At 42.4% G+C, this 25,255-nt stretch overlaps 1 protein-coding gene across 1 annotated transcript in view; it reads right to left on the bottom strand.

Annotated features, from left to right (window-relative positions):
* The window catches only part of IPO4 (importin 4), a 143,429-nt gene that overhangs the window by 957 nt on the left and 117,217 nt on the right, over positions 1–25,255 (bottom strand). The window contains exon 3 of the mRNA XM_044058158.1: positions 1,904–1,983. Coding sequence (XP_043914093.1) covers positions 1,904–1,983 — 80 coding nt within the window. The remainder of the gene's footprint in view (positions 1–1,903; positions 1,984–25,255) is intronic.

Raw genomic sequence — 25,255 nt, 5'->3', positions numbered from 1 at the left:
ATCCACCACACAAGAATCTTAGTTTACATTCTGAAGCTCCACATCACTCAAATTCTTCTCCACATTCTTACTTAAACTCTCCACAGCATTTCTTTCCTCTTCTATGCTGCTGTAGGAGCCTTGAGGTAGCTACAAAGAGTAGAGCTTGCTTCTTGATGCCATCTCTAAAATTTCCCCTAGTAGTATAAATGCCACATCAGGTTTCCCCTGAAGACACTACTAGGTAAGTGGGACTAACCTGGTCAAAATAAAAATAAATAAAATAGAGATCTATGAATTAATGTGAAAAAGTACGTTACTACAACTGGTACTGTTCAGTGTGATAGCTGCCATTTTTGTACGATGTTAGAGATAATGATTATACATCCAGTAAGTAGAAAATCTGGTTCTGACTGTTTTGCCACATACAATATTAAAAATACAGTTTACTTAGCAACATGTACAAAATGTACCCATTTCTACTTAGACAAAAGTGACAGGAAGCTTACGAAAAGGATTTCAGGACATCTGTCAGACATTCGTAAAAATGTCAGCATTAATCCCTTGAATGAAAATTTAAGAGAATTATGATTATCCTTTTCATTTTAGTCTCTTAAGCAAAATATTTCCTAACCTAACTGGTGACATTGCACCTGAAACCAAACAAGATGAATACAAGTGGATTACACATATCTGCATGATATTAAGCCAGTACTAACTACTACTGTCAGCATTAAGCCCATTTTTTTTTTTTTGGGGGGGGGGGGGCACAATAAGCTATAAACTAACAGACTTGTATCAGAACTTGGAAATTAGTAAGATTTCAAATTGAGGCTGCTGTCCGATTATGACTAAATATCCAAACTACTGTTTTATAATGAATGAGTTAATGCACTGAGAAAGAGCTCATCTCAAAATCTTTATTACTGCTATTTTTTTGTTTTAATAAAACAGTTTGGAAAGCTTAGTGTTTTTTATACCAGTGTCCTTGGCTTAACGCCTAAATGATAAGGCACTACCAAATCATCTCTCAGGGGGGCACACAACCGGAGTTTACATGCATCCGAAACCCCAAAGGGGAGGGCAGATATCACACAGTACCCCTTGCTGTGAGGGAGGTGTGTTTTTCAGGGTTGCATCCCTCATGCAAATAGGCAACATCCCTCAAGAACCCGCTGCATGTTCAGTGGGCAGCAGAAAATATATTTGTATTGATTGCTGCGTGGATAATAGCCTCACCCTGTTTATGTTCTTGTCCCATAAAGGAAAAGAAACAGCCAACAACCACAGTAATGGCTTGACAGTCAACAGCAGCAGCAAAGACAAAAGAAAAAAAGAGAAGAAGCGTTCTACTTAATCCTTCAAATTTGTTCTTATTTGCCCTTACTTCTATAACCTTCATTTTTAATGCATGATCTTTAACAGAAGAATAAAAGTAAAACTATGTTGCTTTGGAACACTACCTGGATTTCATGATTTCTGGAAATTGTGACGGAGTTCATCAGCAAAGTTTTAAGACCACTAGTCTTGTTTTTTTTCTTTTTTTATCCTTTAACAGAAGACTTGTAGGTATAACAGCAGACTATGTGAAACTGGAAAAAAGGCCTGATGTTTACTAATGGACATGTTTTTCCATCATTACAAAATTTTTGCAGCACATTGTCTTGAGATAAGTGGCTGCCATGAATCCACATTAGATATTGCACCAGACAACACCATGTGCAGGCCTAAGCTTCAGTACACTAGATGTCCAGCAAGACTAATTTGCCTAAAAGGTACTGACTTTTTAGTAGCTTTTAAAAATCTTAAGCTAAGTACTGCTTACAGAGAAGGAAAAATAATGCAAATAGGAATTGGCTGACTGAATTACTATAGAAATTTCATCAACAAATTAATCCTAAAAATGAAGTGAACAACAACTTACCTTTCCTTCATTTCAGGGGCAAGTTTCCTCCACTGTTTGCCAACTCGTCTTCTCATCAAAACTGCTGCAAACTGACGGATCTACAAGAATTTAGAAAGTAAAAACTGATGCTAGACTTGGATAGAAAACCCTGCCACCAGAAAACATTTAAATGCAAAGGACAAAACTAGAGACAAAGAAATATTACTCTTACCACAGAGTCAGTTACATTTATTGGGCGATACAAAATGTGTATAATTAGTGAATTCTTCAGCTCTCAGTCTGGCTGCTCTGTGAAGCTCTAGCACTGGAGGGTGCAATTACTGGCTCACACTATGCCAACATACTCCATTCAAGAGGGCCCATCACATCACTGAAAAAGCACATCACTTTAATGAGTACCTGCATTACAGGACAGATAAAAGTACAGTTGTCCAAATCCTACTTAGCTGTACCAGTAGATGTTCAAATTTCATCTCCTCAGTGCCATATAGGGTCACAGGTGTTTACTAGGCTAACTACCACAAGGGCCTTTTTAATCGTAGCCATGCATCCCAAATCTCTGACAAGTTCTGATAGCCTTGATAAATGTAAGCAGGGGCTTGGGAGATAAAACATTTACAAATTAGGGCATGGGAGATTAGCCATTTACAGGCTGCCTGCGTTAGACACATGGGTACCAAACCAAGGATGAATTTCCTGTTCCCCATCCAAATGTCCAAGTTGCACTTGAATTGGGTTAGGGAGGAACTCTGCTTCACATGGATGGGGAGCCTGTTCAAGATGGGGTAATCTGTGGAATACATACCCGTCTCTTCAGCAGGTCCTATTTATACCATAGGCAAGGTTCAAGTCTTTAGAACAGGTAATTCTGGTGGTGTTTTGTGAATATGCAGGAAGTCCATCAGAGTGAGGTTTGTCAATGCCCTGCATATCAGGCACAGATCTCCTCAAAAGACTGTGGGAGACCGAATACAGAGATAGAGCCTTGAGGCAGTTTGCGTAGGACATTTCACTTGAGCCCTGTATTCTTTTAGTGAGGAATCTCTGTGAATGTTCCAATGGTTGCATATGCTTGGTTAGGTACATGCCAAAGGGGCCACTGTACTCAATGATAGGTCTGATGAATGCCAAATACAGTGAAACAATGCTTTCCTTGGACAGACGTCTTACCTTTGTTTGTAGGTTGGACAACATAAAATGATTTTTCACCACTGTAGACACATGATGGTCAAAGGGCTAGATTACTATCTATGGGTATCCCCAAGTCTCTGACTACTGGGTCAGCTCTAAGGGGTGTGTTGTCAATATTGTAGTTACCAAGGGTGGAGGACTTCCAGAAGGATACTATTACACATTTCTTGGCATTTAGTTTTAGTCCATGGCTAGGACACCAGTTGTTTGTCTGTGTTGGCCCCCTTCTGTGCTTACACAAACCCACACTGGCAGCTTTCTAGAGCTCAGAATCCCCTCCTCGGACTCTCTGGGACAGGGGATTGGTAAGCCCCTCTCATTTGGGAAGTCTAAACATTCTCACAGAAAGTCAGTTGTTCAGGCTTTTAATACTAAACAGGAAAAACAAGACCAACCAGAAGCAAGAATTGCATGAAACCAATATGCAGCCAAAAGTCACCAACACTAATAACCACAGCCAACCAACAACACAAGGTTGGATATCACAGAAATCTATACAAAACAGAGGATGGTCTTTGGGTTCTGCCATTGAAGCAAAACTGAACTTCTATCGTTACAGATATAGGACTTAATGTTCATCATTCACACTGCCTCAGTGGCATATGGGTAATTCCCAAAACTTACTTTATCTAGGAGGAGGAAGGACAAGGATCCAGGAGATCCTGGGAGAATGGCCCTCACAAAGTCTGCTTGGTAACTTGATAAAGAACCCAGTTTGTAACGCTTTACAAAGGTATGAATATAGGACCGGCTTGCTTCCTCTAGAATGCTTCGAGACCACCCTTTTCCAATATGCCACCAAAGAGCACGCAGTTATGGTGAAATGTGCCTTACCCTTGCCTGGAATAGATTTACCATGTGGAGGGACAAAAAACAAACCACCCTTCTTAGCCCCTGAATAGAAAATAAACAGCTGTTCAGCTGCCCTGAAGGGCTTCGTTCCATCACGGTAGTGCCTTAGCTTCCTGTGCACATCCAAGGTATGTAGACTCTTCTCTCCCTTGTCTTTAGGGATCTGGAAACAGAACTTGGCAACCGATGGTTTGACAAAGGGTAAATTCAGGAACACCTTTTGACATAAAAGATGGATTAGTGTGTAAAACAACCCAGTCCTTGTGGAAAATCAGATAAAGTTGGCCTACCATGACAGTTTGTAGCTCAGAGATTCTCCTTACAGATGCCAGAGCAGTCAGCAAAACATTTTTCCAAGGGATGAACTTCAAATCAGCCTGAAAGGAGAAATGGTCAATTTTTTCAAGAACAAAGCTGACATCCAAAGCAGGAAGAATTTGCTTTTGAGAGGGTTTAGCTGCAATACTCTTTTCATATACTGTTTGACCATAGAGAGATGAAAAAGGGGATCCACTGGCTGAGATAGATGCAACATGCACAGAGAGACATGTATAAGTTAAGCCACTGTTAACTAGTTCACACAGACATTTCAAAACCAGAGGGGTAGACAGCATACTGGTCTTTCTCACATCAGTTAGGCACCACCTAGAAAACCTTTCACTTGCAATAAGACTTTCTAATTGCAAGTTTTCTTGCCCCCTTCACTGCCTGCTGCTCATCTTATGGAAAATGTGCCTAGAAGGTATCAAGATAGTAACATCCTCCCTGTCAGTTGCAAATGCTCCAAGTTGGTGTGCACCAGCTACCCCTGACACTGTGAGCAGATCCAAAATGTGAGGAAGATTTCATGGAATTGTCCAAGGTCAATTACCATAAAAAGAGAGAACCACTTTTTCCTGGGCCAAAAAGGAGTCGCCACAATGATCTTTAGTATTTCTTCCTGAATCTTCTAAAGCACCGAGTGCAAGGAGAATGGAAGAAATGCATAAAGGAACATTCCAGTCCAAAACAACAATGTGTCAGTCCTCCAGGCATGGTTACAAGAATGTTAAATAGAATTTTTCCAACAGTCTGTTTTGAAATGAGCACAAGAGATCTATTGGAAGTGTTTTCCTTATCTGGACCAAATCCTCGAAAAACTCTGTCCTTAGTTTCCACTTGTAAGGGTCCCGTCCAGGATCTGTTAGTCTACCACTATGTTTTGTTCTGATGGGATGTATAAGGTATGAAGCATCAGAATGCAGTCCCAAGCCATCACTGTCAACCTTCTGAGAGGGTACAACCTTGTACCCCTTTGTTTGTTCAGGTACCACATGAGGAACCCAAAGTTCATAAGTGACAAATAACCTTTTAGGTCCGAATCACTAAGATTCCCTTGACTTGTGTGCTTTGTAGCATTTGCCTTCACATCAACTCCCCCAGATGATGCTCCCACTGCAAAATCTGACGAGTCCATATAATATGCTAATAAAAATATCAAAAACTAAGCACTTGAGATATGAGACACAAACTGAAAATAGAAGTTATGTTCTTACCATAACGTTCCATGTTAGTTGTCTTCTTCTCGCCTTCTTCTTGCTGGATGGGTTCGGAGCCGATCTCGGCTCCGACTCGGCCACTCTAAAGCTCGAGAGTTGGTTCCACCGGCTCGAGGCTCCCCTTATATCCCACAATGCTAGGCGAGAGTTACCTCAGATCTCGTTTGTAAGCTAACCCCAGCTTATAATAGTAACAGAATAACTGTAACACAGAGTCCACCTCTAACAACAGGAAGAAAGAAGGGTGACCTACATCCTGACCCAGAAAATATGCCCAAAGGCATATGTCTTAAGAAAGAGGTGGTAGAAAGAGAGGTCACGATCACAACTCCTCTAGGTCTGTCTAGGCCAGGGGGAAGGAGGGTGGGACGCAAGAAGAAGGCGAGAAGAAGACAACTAACATGGAACGTTATGGTAAGAACATAACTTCTATATGTTAAGTTGTCTATCTCGCCTTCATTCTTGCTGGATGGGACCGCATCCCTAGCACCTTGTCCCGGGTGGCCTAACGGAACAGACTCCTGAGAACAGTGGAACCAAAATTAGCTCTATGTCTAGAAGCTAAATCCAACTTATAATGGGAAATAAAAGTGTGAGGAGTAGCCCAAGTAGCCGCTGCACAAATGGTGTCAATAGGCAGTCTGTCTTGGAAGGCTAGAGAAGTAGCCAAAGCTCTGGTGGAATGGGCTTTAGGTTTATTAGGCAGTTTTTGGTGTCTAATCTCATAAACAAGGGTAATCAGAGACGTTAGCCATCTGGATAAAGATACCTTTGAAACTGGAAGTCCCTTTCTGCTTTCCGCATAGGAGACAAACAGCTGATCAGATTTTCTGAATAGTTTCGTCCTGTCCAAGTAGTACCTTAATTGACGATGAACATCCAGGTAGTGTAATTTTGTTCAGACCTATTTGAATACTCCGGAAAAAGACAGGAAGGTCAATGCATTGGTTTAGATTTGATGTTGAAACCACCTTAGGCAAAAAGGACGGGTTAGTTCGTAAGGAAACTCTGTCCTTATGAAACACAAGGTAAGGAGAACGACAACTGAGTGCTTGAAGTTCTGAAATTCTTCTAGCTGATGTGATAGCCACCAGAAAGAGAGTTTTCCATGATAATAACTTTAAGGAACATGAAGCTGCAGGTTCGAAAGGGAGAGAATCAAAGAAGCAAGAACTAAATTTAGGTCCCAAGGAGAAGGAGGATTTCTTACAGGAGGTCTGAGAAGAAAAACTCCTTTCAGAAAGGCTTTGCAGAGTTTGTGGGACATTAGGGCAGATTCAGAAATACCCACATGGAAATTAGAAATAGCTGCCAATTGAACCTTAAGAGTAGATGGAGATGAACCTGCATGGAAGAGTTCAGCTAGAAAATCAAGGACTAGTTGGATGGAAGCGGTGAAAGGATCTATGTCCTTTCCTTGTGCCCAATATGAGAAGCGTTTCCACTTACTCAAATAAATCTTTCGAGTGGAAGATTTATGGGAAGCTATCAATATATCTCTAACAGAGTGAGATAATTGAGGAAGCCTGGCTACGGTTGGAAGTGGAGGAACCAAGCAGTGAGGTTCAGAGAGGGGAGGAGGCGATGAAACTGACCCGACTGATGGATCAAAAGATCTGGAACTAGGTCCAGATTCCATGGTCGCTCAAAAGAAATCGATGTAGAAAGGGGAACCACACTTGTCGAGGCCAGTAAGGAGCAATGAGGATCAATGAGGCCTTCTGAGCGATAGCTTTCTGTATTACTTGAGAGATCAGTGGGAAAGGAGGAAATGCATACAGAAGTCCCCGGGGCCAAACTTGGACTAGCGTCCCTGCTCGGTTCGCCTGGTAAAGGGAACAGAGTGAAGTACTCTCTGCACTTGCTGTTTTGGGGAGTAGCAAAAAGATCGCAGCAAGGCTGACCCCACTTGAGAAATATCTCTCTCACTACAGAGTCTTTCAGAGACCACTCGTGAGGCATGAGAATAGCTCTGCTCAACTTGTCCGCAATGTGATTGGACTTCCCGGGGATGTGCGTTGCTATCAGAAAACGCTGAGAAGAAATCGCCCATTGCCACAGTCTGAGTGCTTCTCGACACAGGGGGTATGATCTGGTTCCGCCTTGTTTGTTGATGTACCACACTACAGACATATTGTCTGTCTGGATTGCAATCGTTCCCAAGGGAAGGGAGTCTTGAAGGGCTTGCAACGCTAAAAGCACTGCTCTCATCTCCAGAACATTTATGTGCAAGTGGCATTCGTTTTGTTGCCATGTGCCCTGGACTGTCCTGCTCTGATAATGCCCCCCCCCACCCGATCAGGGAGGCATCCGTTGTCAGAGTAGCAACCGGAGGAGGTGGGACAAATGGTCTCCCCAACAGGAGCTGGGGGGAAGACATCCACCACATGAGATGCTTTTTGCACGCTTGCGTGATCATAATGGTGTGAGACATTGGAAGTTCCTGGTATGACCATTGAGAAAAAAGCATCCACTGAAGGATCCGCATGTGGTATCTGGCCAATGGGAGGAGAGGTATGGCCGCTGCCATGATTCCCAACACCTTTAGAACTAACCTGGCCTTGGCTCTGTTGTTGTTGAGAAGAAGAGACACCAATTTTTGAATGTCTGATATCCTTTGGTTCGTTAGTGTTGCAGACATGTTTACAGTATCTAAATTTGCGCCTATGTAGGTAATAGTACGACAAGGCGACAAAACAGACTTTTCGCAATTTATTGAGATACCCAGTTCTTGACAGACGCGAAAAGTGTAATCTCTGGCCATCAAAAGGAGATGCTTGGTGGGAGCTGTGAGGAGCCAGTCGTCCAAATATGGAAACACCTGGAATCCTTGTCGTCTCAGGTGAGAAGCTACCACTGCCATGCATTTGGTAAACACCCGGGGGGCAGTGGTGAGACCAAAGGGCAGGGCCCTGAATTGAAAATGACTGGTTCCCAGCCTGAAGCGGAGGAATCTTCTGGAGCGTCTGTTCATTTTTATGTGATAGTACGCGTCCTGAAGGTCTATAGAGCACATCCAGTTTCCTTTTCCCAATAGGGGAAGAATGGATTGCAGCGTGACCATCCGAAATCTTGTTTTCTTGACCGATCTGTTCAAGATACTGAGATCCAAAATTGGTCTCCAGTCCCTGTTTTCTTTGGAACTAAAAGAACCTTGAGTAGATTCCGGATCCTAGTTGGTCTGCTGGCACTGGCTGAATAGCTCTTTTGCCAGCAGTTTTGGAATTTCCAAAACTGCTATTACCCTTTGAGCGGTGGGACATCTGGAAGGGATTTTTGACTGAATTGGAAAACGAAAAAGGGGATAGAATAGCCTTGAAATGATGGACTGTACCCATTTGTCTTGTGTCAAGGATAGCCAGGCTTCTGGGTACAGTGACAATCTTCCCCGACTGCCTCCGAAGATGGGCAGTCGGGCAACACCTCAGGGATGCTGAAAGGGCTTATCGGAGAACTTCTCGATTGCCCTGGTTCTGGACCCCTCTGCCTCTAGGCGGCGTCTACCATTGTTGTTCCCCTCTGCCTCTGGCGGGAACCGACTCTGTCGTCAGGCGAAGTCCCTTGGGATTGTTTACGGAACCACATCTTTCCCCCTTCTGGCCTTTGGGGTAAGGCCTAGAAGGAGTAGAAAAACGGACTCCAACGGCAGAAAGGGTCTTGCCATCAGTCTCGCACCTAGTCAGGGTTTCTTTCACTTGTGGACCAAAAAGAGATGATCCATCAAAGGGAGTTCGTGAAAGACGTCTTGAAAGGTTCCATAAATTGCATAGCCGCATCCAGGCGTGTCTCGTAAGGCTACCCTGTTCCTGCGGCTCTGCTCGCTCCATCGGCCGCATAAGAGAGGCGCATGGAGGAGTTGGAAATAGAATTAAGGATAGCCAGCTGCGTGTTCATTTTTTCTTGGAAACCCGGAGCTGTAGGGTCCTTAAGCATTTCACTCGCTTCTTTGATCAAGTCCCTTTGAAGGCGAGTGAAATGGCACAGGTAATTCAGCGACGCATAGTAAATGTCGCTGAGGAGAACATCCGCTTCCCGTACCTATCCATGGACCTAGATTCCTTGTTAGGTGGATGGACAGGCACTGAAGGATCAGCCAGTTCCTTCTTTGTGGCGGCAGCTACCACCATAGCATCCACAGAAACTCCTTTTGATAAAATTCCTTGTCTGCTGGACCTGTGATGAATATGGAGGGTCTCCTGGGAGTGGGGTCCACTGAATCAGGAGCCGTCCATGCGTTTTTAGCAACCACCTGCATGAGGGGGTCAAGGGGGACACCCAGGAGGTGGAAGGACGAGAGCCAAACGCCTCAAGATACACAGATTCGTCCTCCGAAGGGTTGAGGGCTGGCCAATTTCCCCTCTGTTTAAGGATCTCCAGAATGTCTGCAAAGGAGACATCTTCAGAAGGGGAACGGGGAACCCTCAGAATCATCCAGATCTGTGTCGGACGTGATAGACTCAGGTGAGTCAATGTGCTTCCTCTTGCACTTCCTCTTCCGAGGGGGCTCTTCTGCCAAATCAGGAGAGGCCTCGGAAGAGGATGAAATCCCCACAGGGGGCTCCTGAGGAGTTGTCTCTCTGCGGTCCGGGATGAGGGAGTGAGTCGACTTACCCTGAGGCAGCATAGAGGGAGGGGCTGACGGAGCCGACTGTGGAGTAGAGCCAGGCTCTAACACACTCCGCATGACCTCAAAAGCACCCCTGTCAGGCAGAGCCAGAGGTCCCCGCTCCGAGGAGCTAAGAAACCCCCTCGGCACCGACAGTGATGGCTCCGAGGCCGATGTCGGAGCCGAACTCACCAGCGCCGAAGCACCGAGAGGGAGAGGGGTCGGACAAGGGTCCGATGCCACTCACCCCTCGGAGCCGACGAGGGAAGTCCAGCGCCGAGATTCCTCCATGGAAGAAAACGGAGCCGACGACGGAGCCGAAGACAATTGTCTCGGCTCCGAGGTGACCACAGTCTCGGTTCCGACACGACCCGGCTCCGAGCTCAAGAGAGTCGAAGGAGGAAGGAGTTGATGGACCGGGACAGGCACCGACTGATGAGTCGGGCTCTGAAGCATCTGGGCCAGTGCCTCAGACTTGAGTAGTCGACTCACCACCCTCTGAAGGTCATGATCGGACAACCTCGATGACCTAGAGGAATGAGACCTTTGGCTCCGTTCAGACAGCAGGGGAGAACCTGGAGCCGAATGAACGGAGCCAAGAGAAGGTGACCTAGACCTCTTTCTGGTTGTCGGCTCCGAAGGTCTTGTCGGAGCCGACACAGGTACCTCGATAACCTCGGCTCCGGCCGGGCGAGGAGCCACAGAAACTGTGGACTGAGTCTTATCGGCTCCAGCCGGAGCCGATAAAGGCAAGGTTGAACAACCTGAGGTCTCGGCTCAGAAGCCGGAGCGAAGACCTCGATGCCTTGGAGGGCTTCCCTGTTGAGACAGACAGGGAATCCTCAGGCTTCAACAAGCCTCTCAAAATGAGCTTGTTTTCTTTCCTGCAGGACCCTGGGGCTGAAGCCATGGCAGACAGCACAGGAGTCCTGCAGGTGCAAAGGCCCCAGACAATAGACACAAGAAGTGTGAGCGTCTGTCAGAGACATTTTCTGACAGCACGCATCACACTTCTTGAATCCGGAGACCTTTGCTTCTTTAGACATAGCCTAACTGGTGAACACAAACACACACTCAAACACACCAGTTATACCCTGTCAAAAAACACAATTATAGTAAAAATATACTAAAAATAAGTACAATAAGCAGTAGTACTACACAAACACTCCCTAGGGAAGGGAAGGCCTAAGGCCCAAGGGAAGAACTAAAAGTTCTTTTGACAAGAAACGGGAAGAAATAGGTTCGGGGATAGAGTTTAAAGAACTACACTAATTTAGGAATAATTAAACTAAAAAAGGGGAAACAAGAGTAACTTTTTATAGAAAAAGCTAAAACTTACCAGGAACCGGTAGAAAACCAACCTCGAAGCTGTAGCGGCAAACGAGATCTGAGGTAACTCTCGCCTAGCATTGTGGGATATAAGGGGAGCCTCGAGCCGGTGGAACCAACTCTCGAGCTTTAGAGTGGCCGAGTCGGAGCCGAGATCGGCTCCGAACCCATCCAGCAAGAATGAAGGCGAGATAGACAACTTAACATGATGAATATTTAATACAGCCACACAGTGAATGAAATCGTAGATTCATTTAAGGACCCAGATATATGGGTAGATCCAGCTTTGAGTTTTTGTAATCATATAACACAGAACAAGTAACCCTTGTAAAAATTCTAAAAATTGTACACTGTTGGTCTGTCTTTCCTACTAAACATAAGTAAAATTAAAGTGCTGAGTGCAAGTAACATTAAAGTGCTGAGTGCAGATTTTAGGCCCTTGCATTCAACTTACCTCTGGTGTGGTGTCCAATCAAGGTATTCATCTAACCACTCCTACTGCCTTCTCCCCCCCCCCTCTTTCCTCATACAGGGTAAACTGCTAAAACTTAGTACAGGCATCAATTTCAAATCTAGGTGCTTAGGATTTCCCTCTCTTCTCCCCTTGGCTAACCTGGTGTGACTCAGTGTAAGTTTATTCATTGTATGGATTTTTTTTGCTGTTTTTTGTGGTTAACTGAATGACCTGATGCTCCCACCTAAAGCACTGAAGATTATACTCTAAACTCATAACCTATAGCTAGCAAATACCCTGCAAGAATATAAAACAGTCTAAAACAGTGTATAACTTAGTGTAAAATACAGTTTAAAAACACAGTCATTAAGTTAAACACTAAATATATACCATACAGCTCCAGGAAGCCTAAGAAAACACTTGTAGTCAGTGTTAGCCCCGCTCCGCTTGCCCACACTCCATTCAGGCTCGCTCTGTGCCCCTCCCTGCCCCTAATTTCCACCCACCCCCAGTAGCACTAAATTTATAGTTACTCACCCACAACCCCTGTTATAACATCCTTATCAGCTTTCACCTAACATGCTCTCTCCACCCGGTTATAACATCCTATCAGCTTTCACCTAACATACTTTCTCCATCCACTCTATTACCTCTAAATTTACCAGCAGACCTTCTGATGTTGTGCCACACAGACAGATCTAACTACTATACTCCTCCTCTCATAATGCTATACTCTTCTTTACTACCCATTCTGCTGGCCACTTATTTATTCACCTTGTATGAAAACCAGTTTCTCATTGGTTATTAGTACCCAAAAGGCCATACTATCATCCCAGCTGTAAAGCATCTAACCTTCAGCCATGCTATTAATAATGGGTCCAATTCAACATCTTGCTCACTCTTTCAGCACACCAACCCCTGGCACATAAGCCCTATATCTATACAATACTACAAACTTATAAACAAACTCCTGAAGCTTATCACTAAGCACAGACCTAGCCTAATACTCATAGGTAGGTACAAGGCTATTGGCCCTAGGACCTATATAAGCCTAGCCAAACGGTACCCTGACTTGTACACCCAAGAAAATTATACCTCTGTGGTGATATTCACCCAAACCCTGGCCCATCCACTTCTGATATATACACCGCCTCTACTTTAACCGAGAATGTAAAACTATAATCAATAGACCAATTAACTCTTTCTCCTGGCCTGTCATCTCTATATTAGAAGCATTAAATAACAAGGTACATGAACTGCATGCACTCCTGGCTGTCCACATCCCTGAGATTCTCTGTCTATCTGAAACCTGGTTAAAACCGAACACTACCAACAATGAAGTGTTACCACCTGGGTATAACATACACAGGCTGGATTGTGTTTCTAGGAAGTGGGGGGGGGGGGCTATCCTCTTCAAATCTGAGTTGAATGTGACCATAGATGTTACTCAACCACCTCAGATTACTAACTTCGAAATTCTTGCCACTAGATTGCAATTTAACAAAAGTAAATGCATCCACATCATCTGCATGTATATTCCCCCAGGTAACAATATAGCCACACTTGACAATACCTTACACTGGCTATCATGTCATTACCCCCAAGGAACCCTACTATTCAGAGATTTTAACAGATTGGGGCACCTGTTCCTCAGAATCTCCATCTACCCACATTAACCTGCATGCATTTACACAAATCATAACCACCCCTACCAGGCTAGATAAACCCAAACAAAAAGAAAGCATACTCAACTGGGTACTCGTAAATAGTAACTCCCAACTGTACAATGCTGGCACCCTCCCTGATGGCCTAAGCAACGATCTTCTCACTTAAATAGTTAAGCAAAAAGCCATCAATCCCAAATAACCCTTACTCAGAAAAGTCAGAAACAAAAAAAAGACACTGACCCTGCCAAATTCCAACAGGAACTTGACTCTTGTACCTGGTCTATTCTAAAACAAAAAACACCTCCCCCCCTTAGGAGGCAGTTGCATATTTTAACAACAAATTTCTTGAAATCCTTGATTTGCATGCACCTGCCCTTTTGAAGAGAACAAAAGCAAAAAAACTGCACCATGACTTTCTAAAGAGTCTAGATTAAAGATTACCTGTAGAAACAAATTTGGGGCTCTATGGCGCTCTACAAAAGACCCCCAAGATCATGTTAAATACAGGCAAGCTAGGAATGAAACTAAAAAATCCATTTTACAACACAAAAAACAATACTATTGTAATTTTACAAACGGCAAACCAGAACAATCATCAGAAGTTCTGGGCAGGTCTGAATAATCTACTTCATCCTTTAAAAACTTCTACCCCCATCGCCGCTGCAACCATTGAATACCCCCTCCCCTCCCCCCGAGGATGTTTCATAACTGTTTCTTTACGGAGACAATTCAAGCCCTAGCTAGCCAATTACCTCCTAGCTCCCCTGACCCTGATGGTACCATCCCGATGAACCTAATCTCGTTCAGCTTCCAACCAGTGTCCTCGTCACATAGCCATACCTTGATCAAAAAATTAAAACCCACCTCACTCTCCGCTGATCAACTCCCCGCCAAGTACCTTCAAAAATCAGCTGATGCTATTGCCTACCCAATATTAATACTAATTAATCGTTCCATAGCACTGGCTAAAATTCCCACCATTTGGAAAACATCCTACATAATCCCACTACATAAAGGAGGCTCCTCCACTGAATTCTCCAATTATAGACCAATAGCTATACTTTCTTCACTTGCAAAGATTATGGAAAAATGTATACACAAACAACTCATGCAACACCTAATCCAGAATCACCTCATGGCAGATACCCAACACGGCTTCCATCCACAACAAAGCACTACTTCAGCCCTACTAGCTTTTACCAATACCATAAACAATAACTGAAACAATCACATATCCTCAGCTCTCTTCTTGGATCTTTCCAAGGCATTTGACATGGTTGACAACCAACTTCTGATTCACACCCTGCTAACTTTCTGTCTAGATTCTAAAGCCCTTCAATGGTTTAAATCCTACCTCAATGGAAGACAGCAGGCTGTTCTTTGGCAGAACAAGCTCTCTAACCTACTACGTAACATCCTTGGAGTGCCACAAGGCTCCATACTAGGGACCCTACTGTTTTCCATCTTTATTAAGGACTTGTATACTGTCATCCCAAATGTCAGCTGTATCCAATATGCTGACTACTACACCCCGATTTGCTCAGCTACATCTCCTACAGATTTATGGTCTGCTACCCAGTCCACCTTTAATACTATAGAAAACTGGCTCTCTGAACGTCGAATGATACTAAATCCCAAAAAAACTAAAATGCTGTTATTGTCACCAACACAAAGGTATGCTGCTTTTACCTTTACCACAAATGCAAATGATGGCACAATGATCTCCCCCGACCCCTCTACAAAACTATTAGGTGCCATTATTGATGATAACCTAAAATTCGACCTACATATAAATCAGTCGATCAAAACCATCAATAAAAAACTAGAGGCACTTTACAGAATAAAAGCCTTCCTCACCCCTCCAACAAAAATTGCCAAAGCTCGCTCTCACCTACTTTCAGCACTTCTATATGCATCCCCCCTACTCTCTTACTTTCAGCACTTCTATATGCATCCCCCCTACTCTCTTACTTTCAGCACTTCTATATGCATCCCCCCTACTCTCTAATCTAAACAAGACTACTTAATAAACTCTCAACCTGTTATAATCACATTGCCAGGTTTGCCACTGGCCTGCCTTTTAGGACACACCACTGCATCAATCTTAACCAGCTTGGGTGGCTTGAACTACTCAGTCTAATCAAATATAACCTACTGATTATGGCTAATAAAATCCTTTATAATCTGGATAATACTCCGGCACTTAATCTTATCACCACCTATAACAACCCACAACTGCTTCGATCCACTTAGACTACTAATTCAGACAATCAAAATTAACAATGCAGCCGGTGATTTCCTCTCTGCAAACTCTGTAGGCAGAGCCTGGAACTCACTTCCAGTTGATATTACTTTGAGTCTAGTTTTAAATTGGCCTAGGGAGGACAGCAAACATCTGGCATTAGGTCTTTGAAACTATTCATGTAAGTAAACTTTGTGTTGTGGAGCTTTTCTCTCCGGGCCTCCACTGAAAATGGGCCCCCAAGCCCAGTGGACCTCCCCGGTCATCAAACTGGAATAAATAAATAAGCTGGCTTTGCCACGGCAACAAGCCTGGCTAACTCTCATCATGAATGTGAAAAATCTATTAATCAGATTACTGCTGAACTTGCCCCTGACTATCACCAGGGAGCAACTCTAACCTGTTGAACTTGTCTAGTCAGGTTTGCTTATGTATTCATTGTCTATACCATATTTGTAACAGGTTTTCATTGTTTTTAGTGTATCTGCTTACCTTGGAGCTTTTCTCCCCGGGCCTCCGCTGAAAATAGACATGAATCCAGTTGGACTATCACGGTCATCAAATGTAAAATAAATATCAAACAATTGGCTAATGACAGTTATAGAACTACAAGTTGTATAATAAAGATTTATAAAGGCTAGGAAATCAGAAATGATAAAGTCACTGTTTGCTAGTTACATTAGACCCAAACTCGAGCATGGAATAGCACTATGCAAACCTTAAAAGAAAACAAGCATGAGTACACTAGAAAGAATACATCAGAAATAAACCAAGGCATCCATGGAAGTGAAAATTTAAGCTATGAAAGACTAAAATATCTTAAATTGTGCAGGGTCTCACAGATATCCAAGAGGAGATCTTATTCAGGTATATACGGCATGTAGCGACAACTACTTCTGGGAATGTTTGGGGTCATCAAAAAATACTACAGAATCACCAAACAACCTATGTAGAAGATTCTATAAGAATGAGAAGTGCAATGAATGGAACAGACTACCAAATTACATTAAAGCAAGTAATAGTTTAGATATTTTTAAGAACGTCTTAATGTAAGTACATGTGTGTATATACACGTGTGTGTGTGTGTGTGTATATATATATATATATATATATTTATATATATATATATATATTTATTTATTTGTATGTATGAGTCCATCAGGACAGATCTAACTGGGGTATGGCGGGAGAAGGGCAGGCCTAGACTGAGAGACATCGGATTCCTCCAGCACTGTAACTAGATTCACAAATTCCTGCACTGGTATCTAGAACTCTAAGGGATGCAGGTACTATGACCAAAAAACAAACAAGTACCACTGACTTTCTCTCATATGTAGTCTAGTCAGTGGTATCATGAGGATCACAGATGCCATAGGGCCTAAAAGTTTGAGAAACTCTTGTGGATGCAGATTCTTGGGAGAGAAATCTCCGAAAATTATCTAATAAGTCAGGACTGTCTTCTGGTAGAAGGGTACATTTTTGTGCATTATACACCCTAGGAAGACAAGTCTTTGAGAGGGTGTGAGACAGGACTTTTGAAGACCAGGTGAGCTAGAATAGTAGAGACCTTGTCTAATACTTCAAACCACATTAAAACAGAACACACACAAATCAGCAAGTCCTCTAAATAAGGGAAAGTGTGGATGCCCTAGGTCCTGCAGTAAGGAAACACTGATGTCAAGCACTGTGTGAATACTTGAGGCTCAGTAGATAACCCAAAGGGCAACAGAAAACTGATGATGTGAGCTAGACACAGCAAATGTCAGATACTGCCAGAAGTTGGGAGCAACTGAAATGTAATAAGCATCTTACATCTTAAGCTCTATGCCTTGTAAACCGGTTGTCTCCTAATTATTTTTTGTTTTCCCCATTACAGTGGCTTAAAAATCTTGGGCCGTAGGTGCGCTCCCCCCCCCCCTCTCCAAAACTTGAATAGTACTGTTGCCGAGTCTAAGTGCAATTCCAGGGAAAATATTAAAAAGGCTTCACTGCAATCAAGACTTTTCTTCATATTAGAAGCAATGTATGTCAACTTCCAACATAAAGACTTTGTGTTAATACCTTTATATTCTGAGTTTTTTTGCTGTTTAAAACATGCACACTTGCAGAGGTCTGTCTAGCCAGCCCAGTTTCCCTAACTCCAATCCTGTAAGACCCCATTTCAGACACTAGTTGATGACACACTGCTGGATACTGTACCTCTCTCTCTCTCTCTCTGAGTTACAAGCCAACATTTTTTAATTTTTGAAAATACAAAACCAGACCACGGAGACCTTGTACAAGCAGCAAACAAACCAAGCGTAATCTTAACGAGTTTTTATTTATTACAAACGTTTTCGCCACACAGCAGTATGGCTTCCTCAGAGAAAAGCATTTAACAATGAGGTAAAGCGCACGCCCCTTATATAAGAGACAAAAGGAAATGACAACATAGGCGAGTCGAACTCATTGTTATCATAGGAAACAATTTAAAACTTAATAAAGTCATCAGTTTCAACAAAAATAAATATTCAACAAAAATAAATATACAGGCTATGCTTCATGTTTGAAATTACAAGTTTAAAATAATAAAATACTGCCAAAAAAGAAGGCATCAAAATAAAAATAAAAAATGATATAAAATCATAATAACAGAAATTGTATGTATATTATTTCACACAACATGAAGGTAAATCCAATGGTAACTCATGAAATGAAAATTAATTCATGAACAGCAGTAGTAATTAAAAAAAGCTAGAGGTACAAGGCATCCAATAAGAATACTGGGCACAGGTTACAGCTGGGTGACATACAGATGTATGTTTTTACATATAGCTACTCCAGTGTGAATACATAGCAGTAACCTGCCACAAGTAATGCCTCAGCCTAAAGACACAATTAAATAGGTCCAAAGCAGTAAAAGTATGGAAATGGAAGGGCATTATGTGTGCAAAAAGTAGTGAAATAAGCTTACAATAAAGAGCATTACCTCAGGTAACTCCTCAGCCTAAGCACTGCTGAGATGTTACAATTTTCGTTTAAACCCGGGTGGCTAAATGCGTCGAGGCGCAATTGCCACTCCAGTTCACGTACTTCCAAGAGGAGAGGTATAGGACCTCCCCGGATGTTATTGGTCACTTGGTCTATGGCCATAAACGAGAAGGAGTGTCCAGGGTGGTTAACAATGTGTTTAGCCAAAGCATTTACATCAGAGTTCTTCTTAATAGCATACATATGCTCATAAACACGGTCCCTTAATCTGCGGTCGGTCTTCCCAAGGTAAAATGAGGGACAGCAATCACAGAAAGCCGCGTATACAACTGATCTGCTTTCACAATTAAGTGGTACCTGGATCAAGTATTTCCTATCCCTTATTTTGTAGGTCTGCCCTGCTCTCATTTTATGGCACCAATTGCAGAAGCCGCATGGGTACATACCCAAACGTTTGTTAAAAGATTTTTTAGTTAGGTCCCTCTGTAATAACTTCTTAAGGTTGTTGTTTCTCTTAAAGACGAAATTAGGGAAAAGGCCTAATTTCTCTGAGAGGCCTGGGCTTCCCAATATGAATTTCCAGTTTTTCCTAATCAATGCCATAATAGTCTGAGAGTTAAGACTATAAGTGTGAATGTAGCTGATGGAAAAGTCACGGTCAAGGTTAGTCGAAAAAGTGTCGTCTAAAACAGAGGCACCATCGAGGGATGATAGTGAAACATCGTTAGTACTATGGTCGGGTGATGTATGACATTGCAGGATTGGTTTATACACACCATTTAACCTTTTAACTGTCACTTCCGACTTAATCTCGTCGACAAGATGTCTAGGGTAGCCCCTATTAAGAAACATGTTACATAATAGGGCACATTCATTCTGGAAGGTAACAAGGTCACTGCACATTCTGACAGCCCTAACCATTTGTCCCTTCACAATAGATCTCTTTTGTTTGAAGGGGTGGTGGCTTGTGAAGTGCAGGAACGAATTACAGTATGTTGACTTTCTGTAAACACTGGAAGTGTAAGTGTTCGTCTCCTTTCTCAACTTTACATCAAGGTAGTCGATTTCTAATGATGAAAATTTTGATGTAAATTTCAAGAAGCCAGTCGTGTCATTTAAAAAACGGACAAAATCTCTGGCTTCTGTGTCCCTACCATGAAAGAGAATGAAGATATCATCCAGATATCTTGTGTAGAATTGCACTGGCCGCATCCTTTCACTATCAGAGAAAAGGAATTTCTTTTCCCAAAAACCCATGAAAAAGTTGGCGACGGAAGCTCCACAAGGGGAGCCCATCGCCACACCTTTTTTCTGTAAAAAGTATTCCTTATTGAAAAGGAAATAGTTGGATGATAAAACAATATCCAAGACTTCCGTGACCAAGTCTATTTCAATTTGTGGTGCTCCACAATCTCTAAGCAAGAGCGATATCCATTCCACAGCTTCTTGGTGTGGAATGGAAGTATATAAATCTACTACGTCGATGGTGAGAAAGTTATTCCCAGCATCGAACGGAATGTTGTTGAAATTACCTAGAAAGGTCCAAGAGTCTTTACATACACCGCGAAGATCCTTCAGGTATTTGGACAGGATCCTATCCACCAATTTGGCACTGGGGTATGTCATGGATGATCTGCCATCAACCAGCGCCCGCATGGGTGGATTATTGACATCCTTATGGACCTTAGGGATGCCAAACATGACTGGTATTTTTGGCAGTGTAATGTCAATAAAATTGTAAGTTTCAAGGTCAATCTTACCCTGTAAGAACAAGTCACGGAAGAGTCCCCTCATCGTGTTGTGAGTGCGGTGTATTTCATTTAAGGAGGCTGGGGAATATGCTGGTGAATTAAGAACTTCAAGCATTTTTTCAGTATACATTAAATTATCCATAATTACAAGACCACCTCCTTTGTCAGGTTTAACTACACGGACTGGGAAATGACAAAGTTCATCCAGTAGTGTAATTTGTTCTTTAGTGATGTTATAACATGAAGTTACTGGATGAATATTTCGTGCCTTAAAGGAATGCCTAATATCTGCTTCACAAACCCTTTCAAAAAACTGAAGGGAAGGATGAATGGGGGGGTTGTACACACTAGGTAATTTCAGAGAGTCTTGTGGAAGAGCAACTTCGTTACTAAACAAAAGCTTAAAGTTCAACTTACGAACGAAGCATTTTAACTCTATTAACTCTTTAGAAATATCACCCATTTTACTAGGGACAAAGGTATAGCCAAGGGCAAGTAACTCAACTAGTTCATCCCTCAGTTCAAAGTCTGTGAAATTGTAAATAGTGAAATCACCTTTTTGATTAAGGGTGATTCTTGGAAACTGATGTGGGTTGAGAGGGCTTAAGTCAGCAGTCATAATATTGGAAGAGTCTGCTTCTGTAAGGAAGAGATGTGAAGCCGAAGGACCAACCACTTGGAGACAAGGGGGGTGCTCTTCCCCCTCTATCTCTTGTTGTTGAATTGCCGAAAATTGCGGTTGCCTAAAAAACTGTTGTTGTTCTTGTTAGTATTAGGCCTGTTCTTGTTAGTGCTATTGTTACCTTGTTTACTCTTACTGAGTCCCTTAATCCTGTCACTGCATCTAGGGCCTAGCTCGTCAACACCTACCTCATCCTCATCGAATTGGATAGTAGCTGAAGCGGGAATGGGTGGACTGTCAGTATGTTCCTGTTGAGTTCTAATAGTAGTGGTATTTTGAGAGTCACTGGCCTGTAATTTAGGGTATGCAGTATTGTCCTGGTAGGCCAACCTGTCTCTGACTAATTTTTTACTTTTGTTAAGTTTAAGTTTAACAAGAAGTGTGTTGATACTAGACAGGGTACGGTCGTAATCAAACCTGTACCTTGCAAAATTCAAGTCCGCTTTGATCTCCTTATCTAAAACGTCAATTTCCTTCAAGAGAACACAGACATGCTCATTATAATGTTTTACATTTAATTGTAACAGGTCTAAACCTTGTTGTTGAAATAAGACCTTTAGATCACAAAGGAAATTGCTACTATTGATTAAACCTGAAGGAGAAAAAGTGCTTCGCAGACCTTTTGGAACAAGTTTCTCATGAATGCACTGGTTAAAATACCCAATCTCAAGTTGCAATTTTTTCACCTTGAGAATTTTACTGTCAAAGATTTTTAGTTTGTGAGACAGTAGTTCATTACTGGAAATATTAACATGCTGTCCTTCAGTACTTTCTAAAGGATTAGAAAATACAAAATTGTCCGTATTTGTCATCCATTCAGAAAAAACGAATGGAGTGTTAACAGTATCAATGTGGCCCGAGAAAGGACCAGTGTTGCCAGCAGGAGCTGAACGCACAGAAGAAGATGCAGCCCCAGTAGGCACACCAGAGTTAATTGTGCTATTATTAGCTAGGCGTTCTCCAGTACTGTAATTACCTGCTCCAAGATTAAGGGCAGGAACACCATTGGAAAAAGTACCTGTAATTGATGCCAATCCGGAACCGCTAGTGTCAGGAACAGCAGATGTAAAAGCTGGAAGCGGTGGTGCGCTTTGTTCATTAGTTAAGTGAAGAGGTTGTCCTGCCGGTATTGGCGATCCAGAACTCAAACTCAAAAATTAGTCAGAGACAGGTTGGCCTACCAGGACAATACTGCATACCCTAAATTACAGGCCAGTGACTCTCAAAATACCACTACTATTAGAACTCAACAGGAACATACTGACAGTCCACCCATTCCCGCTTCAGCTACTATCCAATTCGATGAGGATGAGGTAGGTGTTGACGAGCTAGGCCCTAGACGCAGTGACAGGATTAAGGGACTCAATAAGAGTAAACAAGGTAACAATAGCACTAACAAGAACAGGCCTAATACTAACAAGAACAACAGTAGTTTTTTAGGCAACCGCAATTTTCAGCAATTTAACAACAAGAGATAGAGGGGGAAGAGCACCCCCCTTGTCTCCAAGTGGTTGGTCCTTCGGCTTCACATCTCTTCCTTACAGAAGCAGACTCTTCCAATATTATGACTGCTGACTTAAGCCCTCTCAACCCACATCAGTTTCCAAGAATCACCCTTAATCAAAAAGGTGATTTCACTATTTACAATTTCACAGACTTTGAACTGAGGGATGAACTAGTTGAGTTACTTGCCCTTGGCTATACCTTTGTCCCTAGTAAAATGGGTGATATTTCTAAAGAGTTAATAGAGTTAAAATGCTTCGTTCGTAAGTTGAACTTTAAGCTTTTGTTTAGTAACGAAGTTGCTCTTCCACAAGACTCTCTGAAATTACCTAGTGTGTACAACCCCCCCATTCATCCTTCCCTTCAGTTTTTTGAAAGGGTTTGTGAAGCAGATATTAGGCATTCCTTTAAGGCACGCAATATTCATCCAGTAACTTCATGTTATAACATCACTAAAGAACAAATTACACTACTGGATGAACTTTGTCATTTCCCAGTCCGTGTAGTTAAACCTGACAAAGGAGGTGGTCTTGTAATTATGGATAATTTAATGTATACTGAAAAAATACTTGAAGTTCTTAATTCACCAGCATATTCCCCAGCCTCCTTAAATGAAATACACCGCACTCATAACACGATGAGGGGACTCTTCCGTGACTTGTTCTTACAGGGTAAGATTGACCTTGAAACTTACAATTTCATTGACATTACACTGCCAAAAATACCAGTCATGTTTGGCATCCCTAAGGTCCATAAGGATGTCAATAATCCACCCAAGCGGGCGCTGGTTGATGGTAGATCATCTATGACATATCCCAGTGCCAAATTGGTGGATAGGATCCTGTCCAAATATTTGAAGGACCTTCGCGGTGTATGTAAAGACTCTTGGACCTTCCTGAGTAATTTCAACAACATTCCGTTCGATGCTGGGAATAACTTTCTCACCATCGACGTAGTAGATTTATACACTTCCATTCCACACCAAGAAGCTGTGGAATGGATATCGCTCTTGCTTAGAGATTGTGGAGCACCACAAATTGAAATAGACTTGGTCACGGAAGTCTTGGATATTGTTTTATCATCCAACTATTTCCTTTTCAATAAGGAATACTTTTTACAGAAAAAAGGTGTGGCGATGGGCTCCCCTTGCGGTGCTTCCGTCGCCAACTTTTTCATGGGTTTTTGGGAAAAGAAATTCCTTTTCTCTGATAGTGAAAGGATGCGGCCAGTGCAATTTTACACAAGATATCTGGATGATATCTTTATTCTCTTTCATGGTAGTGACACAGAAGCCAGAGATTTTGTCCAATTTTTAAATGACACGACTGGCTTCTTGAAATTTACATCAAAATTTTCATCATTAGAAATCGACTACCTTGATGTAAAGTTGAGAAAGGAGGGGAACACTTACACTTCCAGTGTTTACAGAAAGTCAACATACTGTAATTCGTTCCTGCACTTCACAAGCCACCACCCCTTCAAACAAAAGAGATCTATTGTGAAGGGACAAATGGTTAGGGCTGTCAGAATGTGCAGTGACCTTGATACCTTCCAGAATGAATGTGCCCTACTATGTAACATGTTTCTTAATAGGGGCTACCCAAGACATCTTGTCGATGAGATTAAGTCGGAAGTGACAGTCAAAAGGTTAAATGGTGTGTATAAACCAATCCTGCAATGTCATACATCACTCGACCATAGTACTAACGAACTTTCACTATCATCCCTCGATGGTACCTCTGTACTAGACGACACTTTCTCGACTAGCCATGGCCGTGACTTTTCTATCAGCTACATTCACACTTATAGTCTTAACTCTCAGACTATTATGGCATTGATTAGGAAAAACTGGCAATTCATATTGGGGAGCCCAGGCCTCTCCGAGAAATTAGGCCTTTTCCCTAATTTTGTCTTTAAGAGAAATAACAACCTTAAGGAGTTACTACAGAGGGACCTAACTAAAAAAACTTTCAACAAACGTTTGGGTATGTACCCATGCGGCTTCTGCAATTGGTGCCATAAAATGAGAGTAGGGCAGACCTACAAAATAAGGGATAGGAAATACTTGATCCAGGTACCACTTAATTGTGAAAGCAGATCAGTTGTATACGCGGCTTTCTGTGATTGCTGTCCCTCATTTTACCTGGGGAAGACCGATCGCAGATTAAGGGACCGTGTTTATGAGCATATGTATGCTATTAAGAAGAACTCTGATGTAAATGCTTTGGCTAAACACATTGTCAACCACCCTGGACACTCCTTCTCGTTTATGGCCATAGACCAAGTGACCAATAACATCCGGGGAGGCCCTATACCTCTTCTCTTAGAAGTACGTGAACTGGAGTGGCAATTGCGCCTCGACGCATTCAGCCACCCGGGTTTAAACGAAAATTGTAACATCTCAGCAGTGCTTAGGCTGAGGAGTTACCTGAGGTAACGCTCTTTATTGTATGCTTATTTTACTAGTTTTTGCACACATAATGTCCTTCCATTTCCATACTTTTATTGCTTTGGACCTATTAACTTAATTGTGTCTTTAGGCTGAGGCATTACTTGTGACAGGTTACTGCTATGAATTCACACTG

The sequence above is a fragment of the Protopterus annectens genome, chromosome 16.part0, assembly GCF_019279795.1.
Source record: "Protopterus annectens isolate FY-2018-M chromosome 16.part0, PAN1.0, whole genome shotgun sequence".
Classification (NCBI taxonomy): Eukaryota; Metazoa; Chordata; order Ceratodontiformes; family Protopteridae; genus Protopterus; species Protopterus annectens.
Note: the sequence above shows the minus strand (reverse complement) of the source record. Positions and strands in the feature narration are given on the sequence as shown.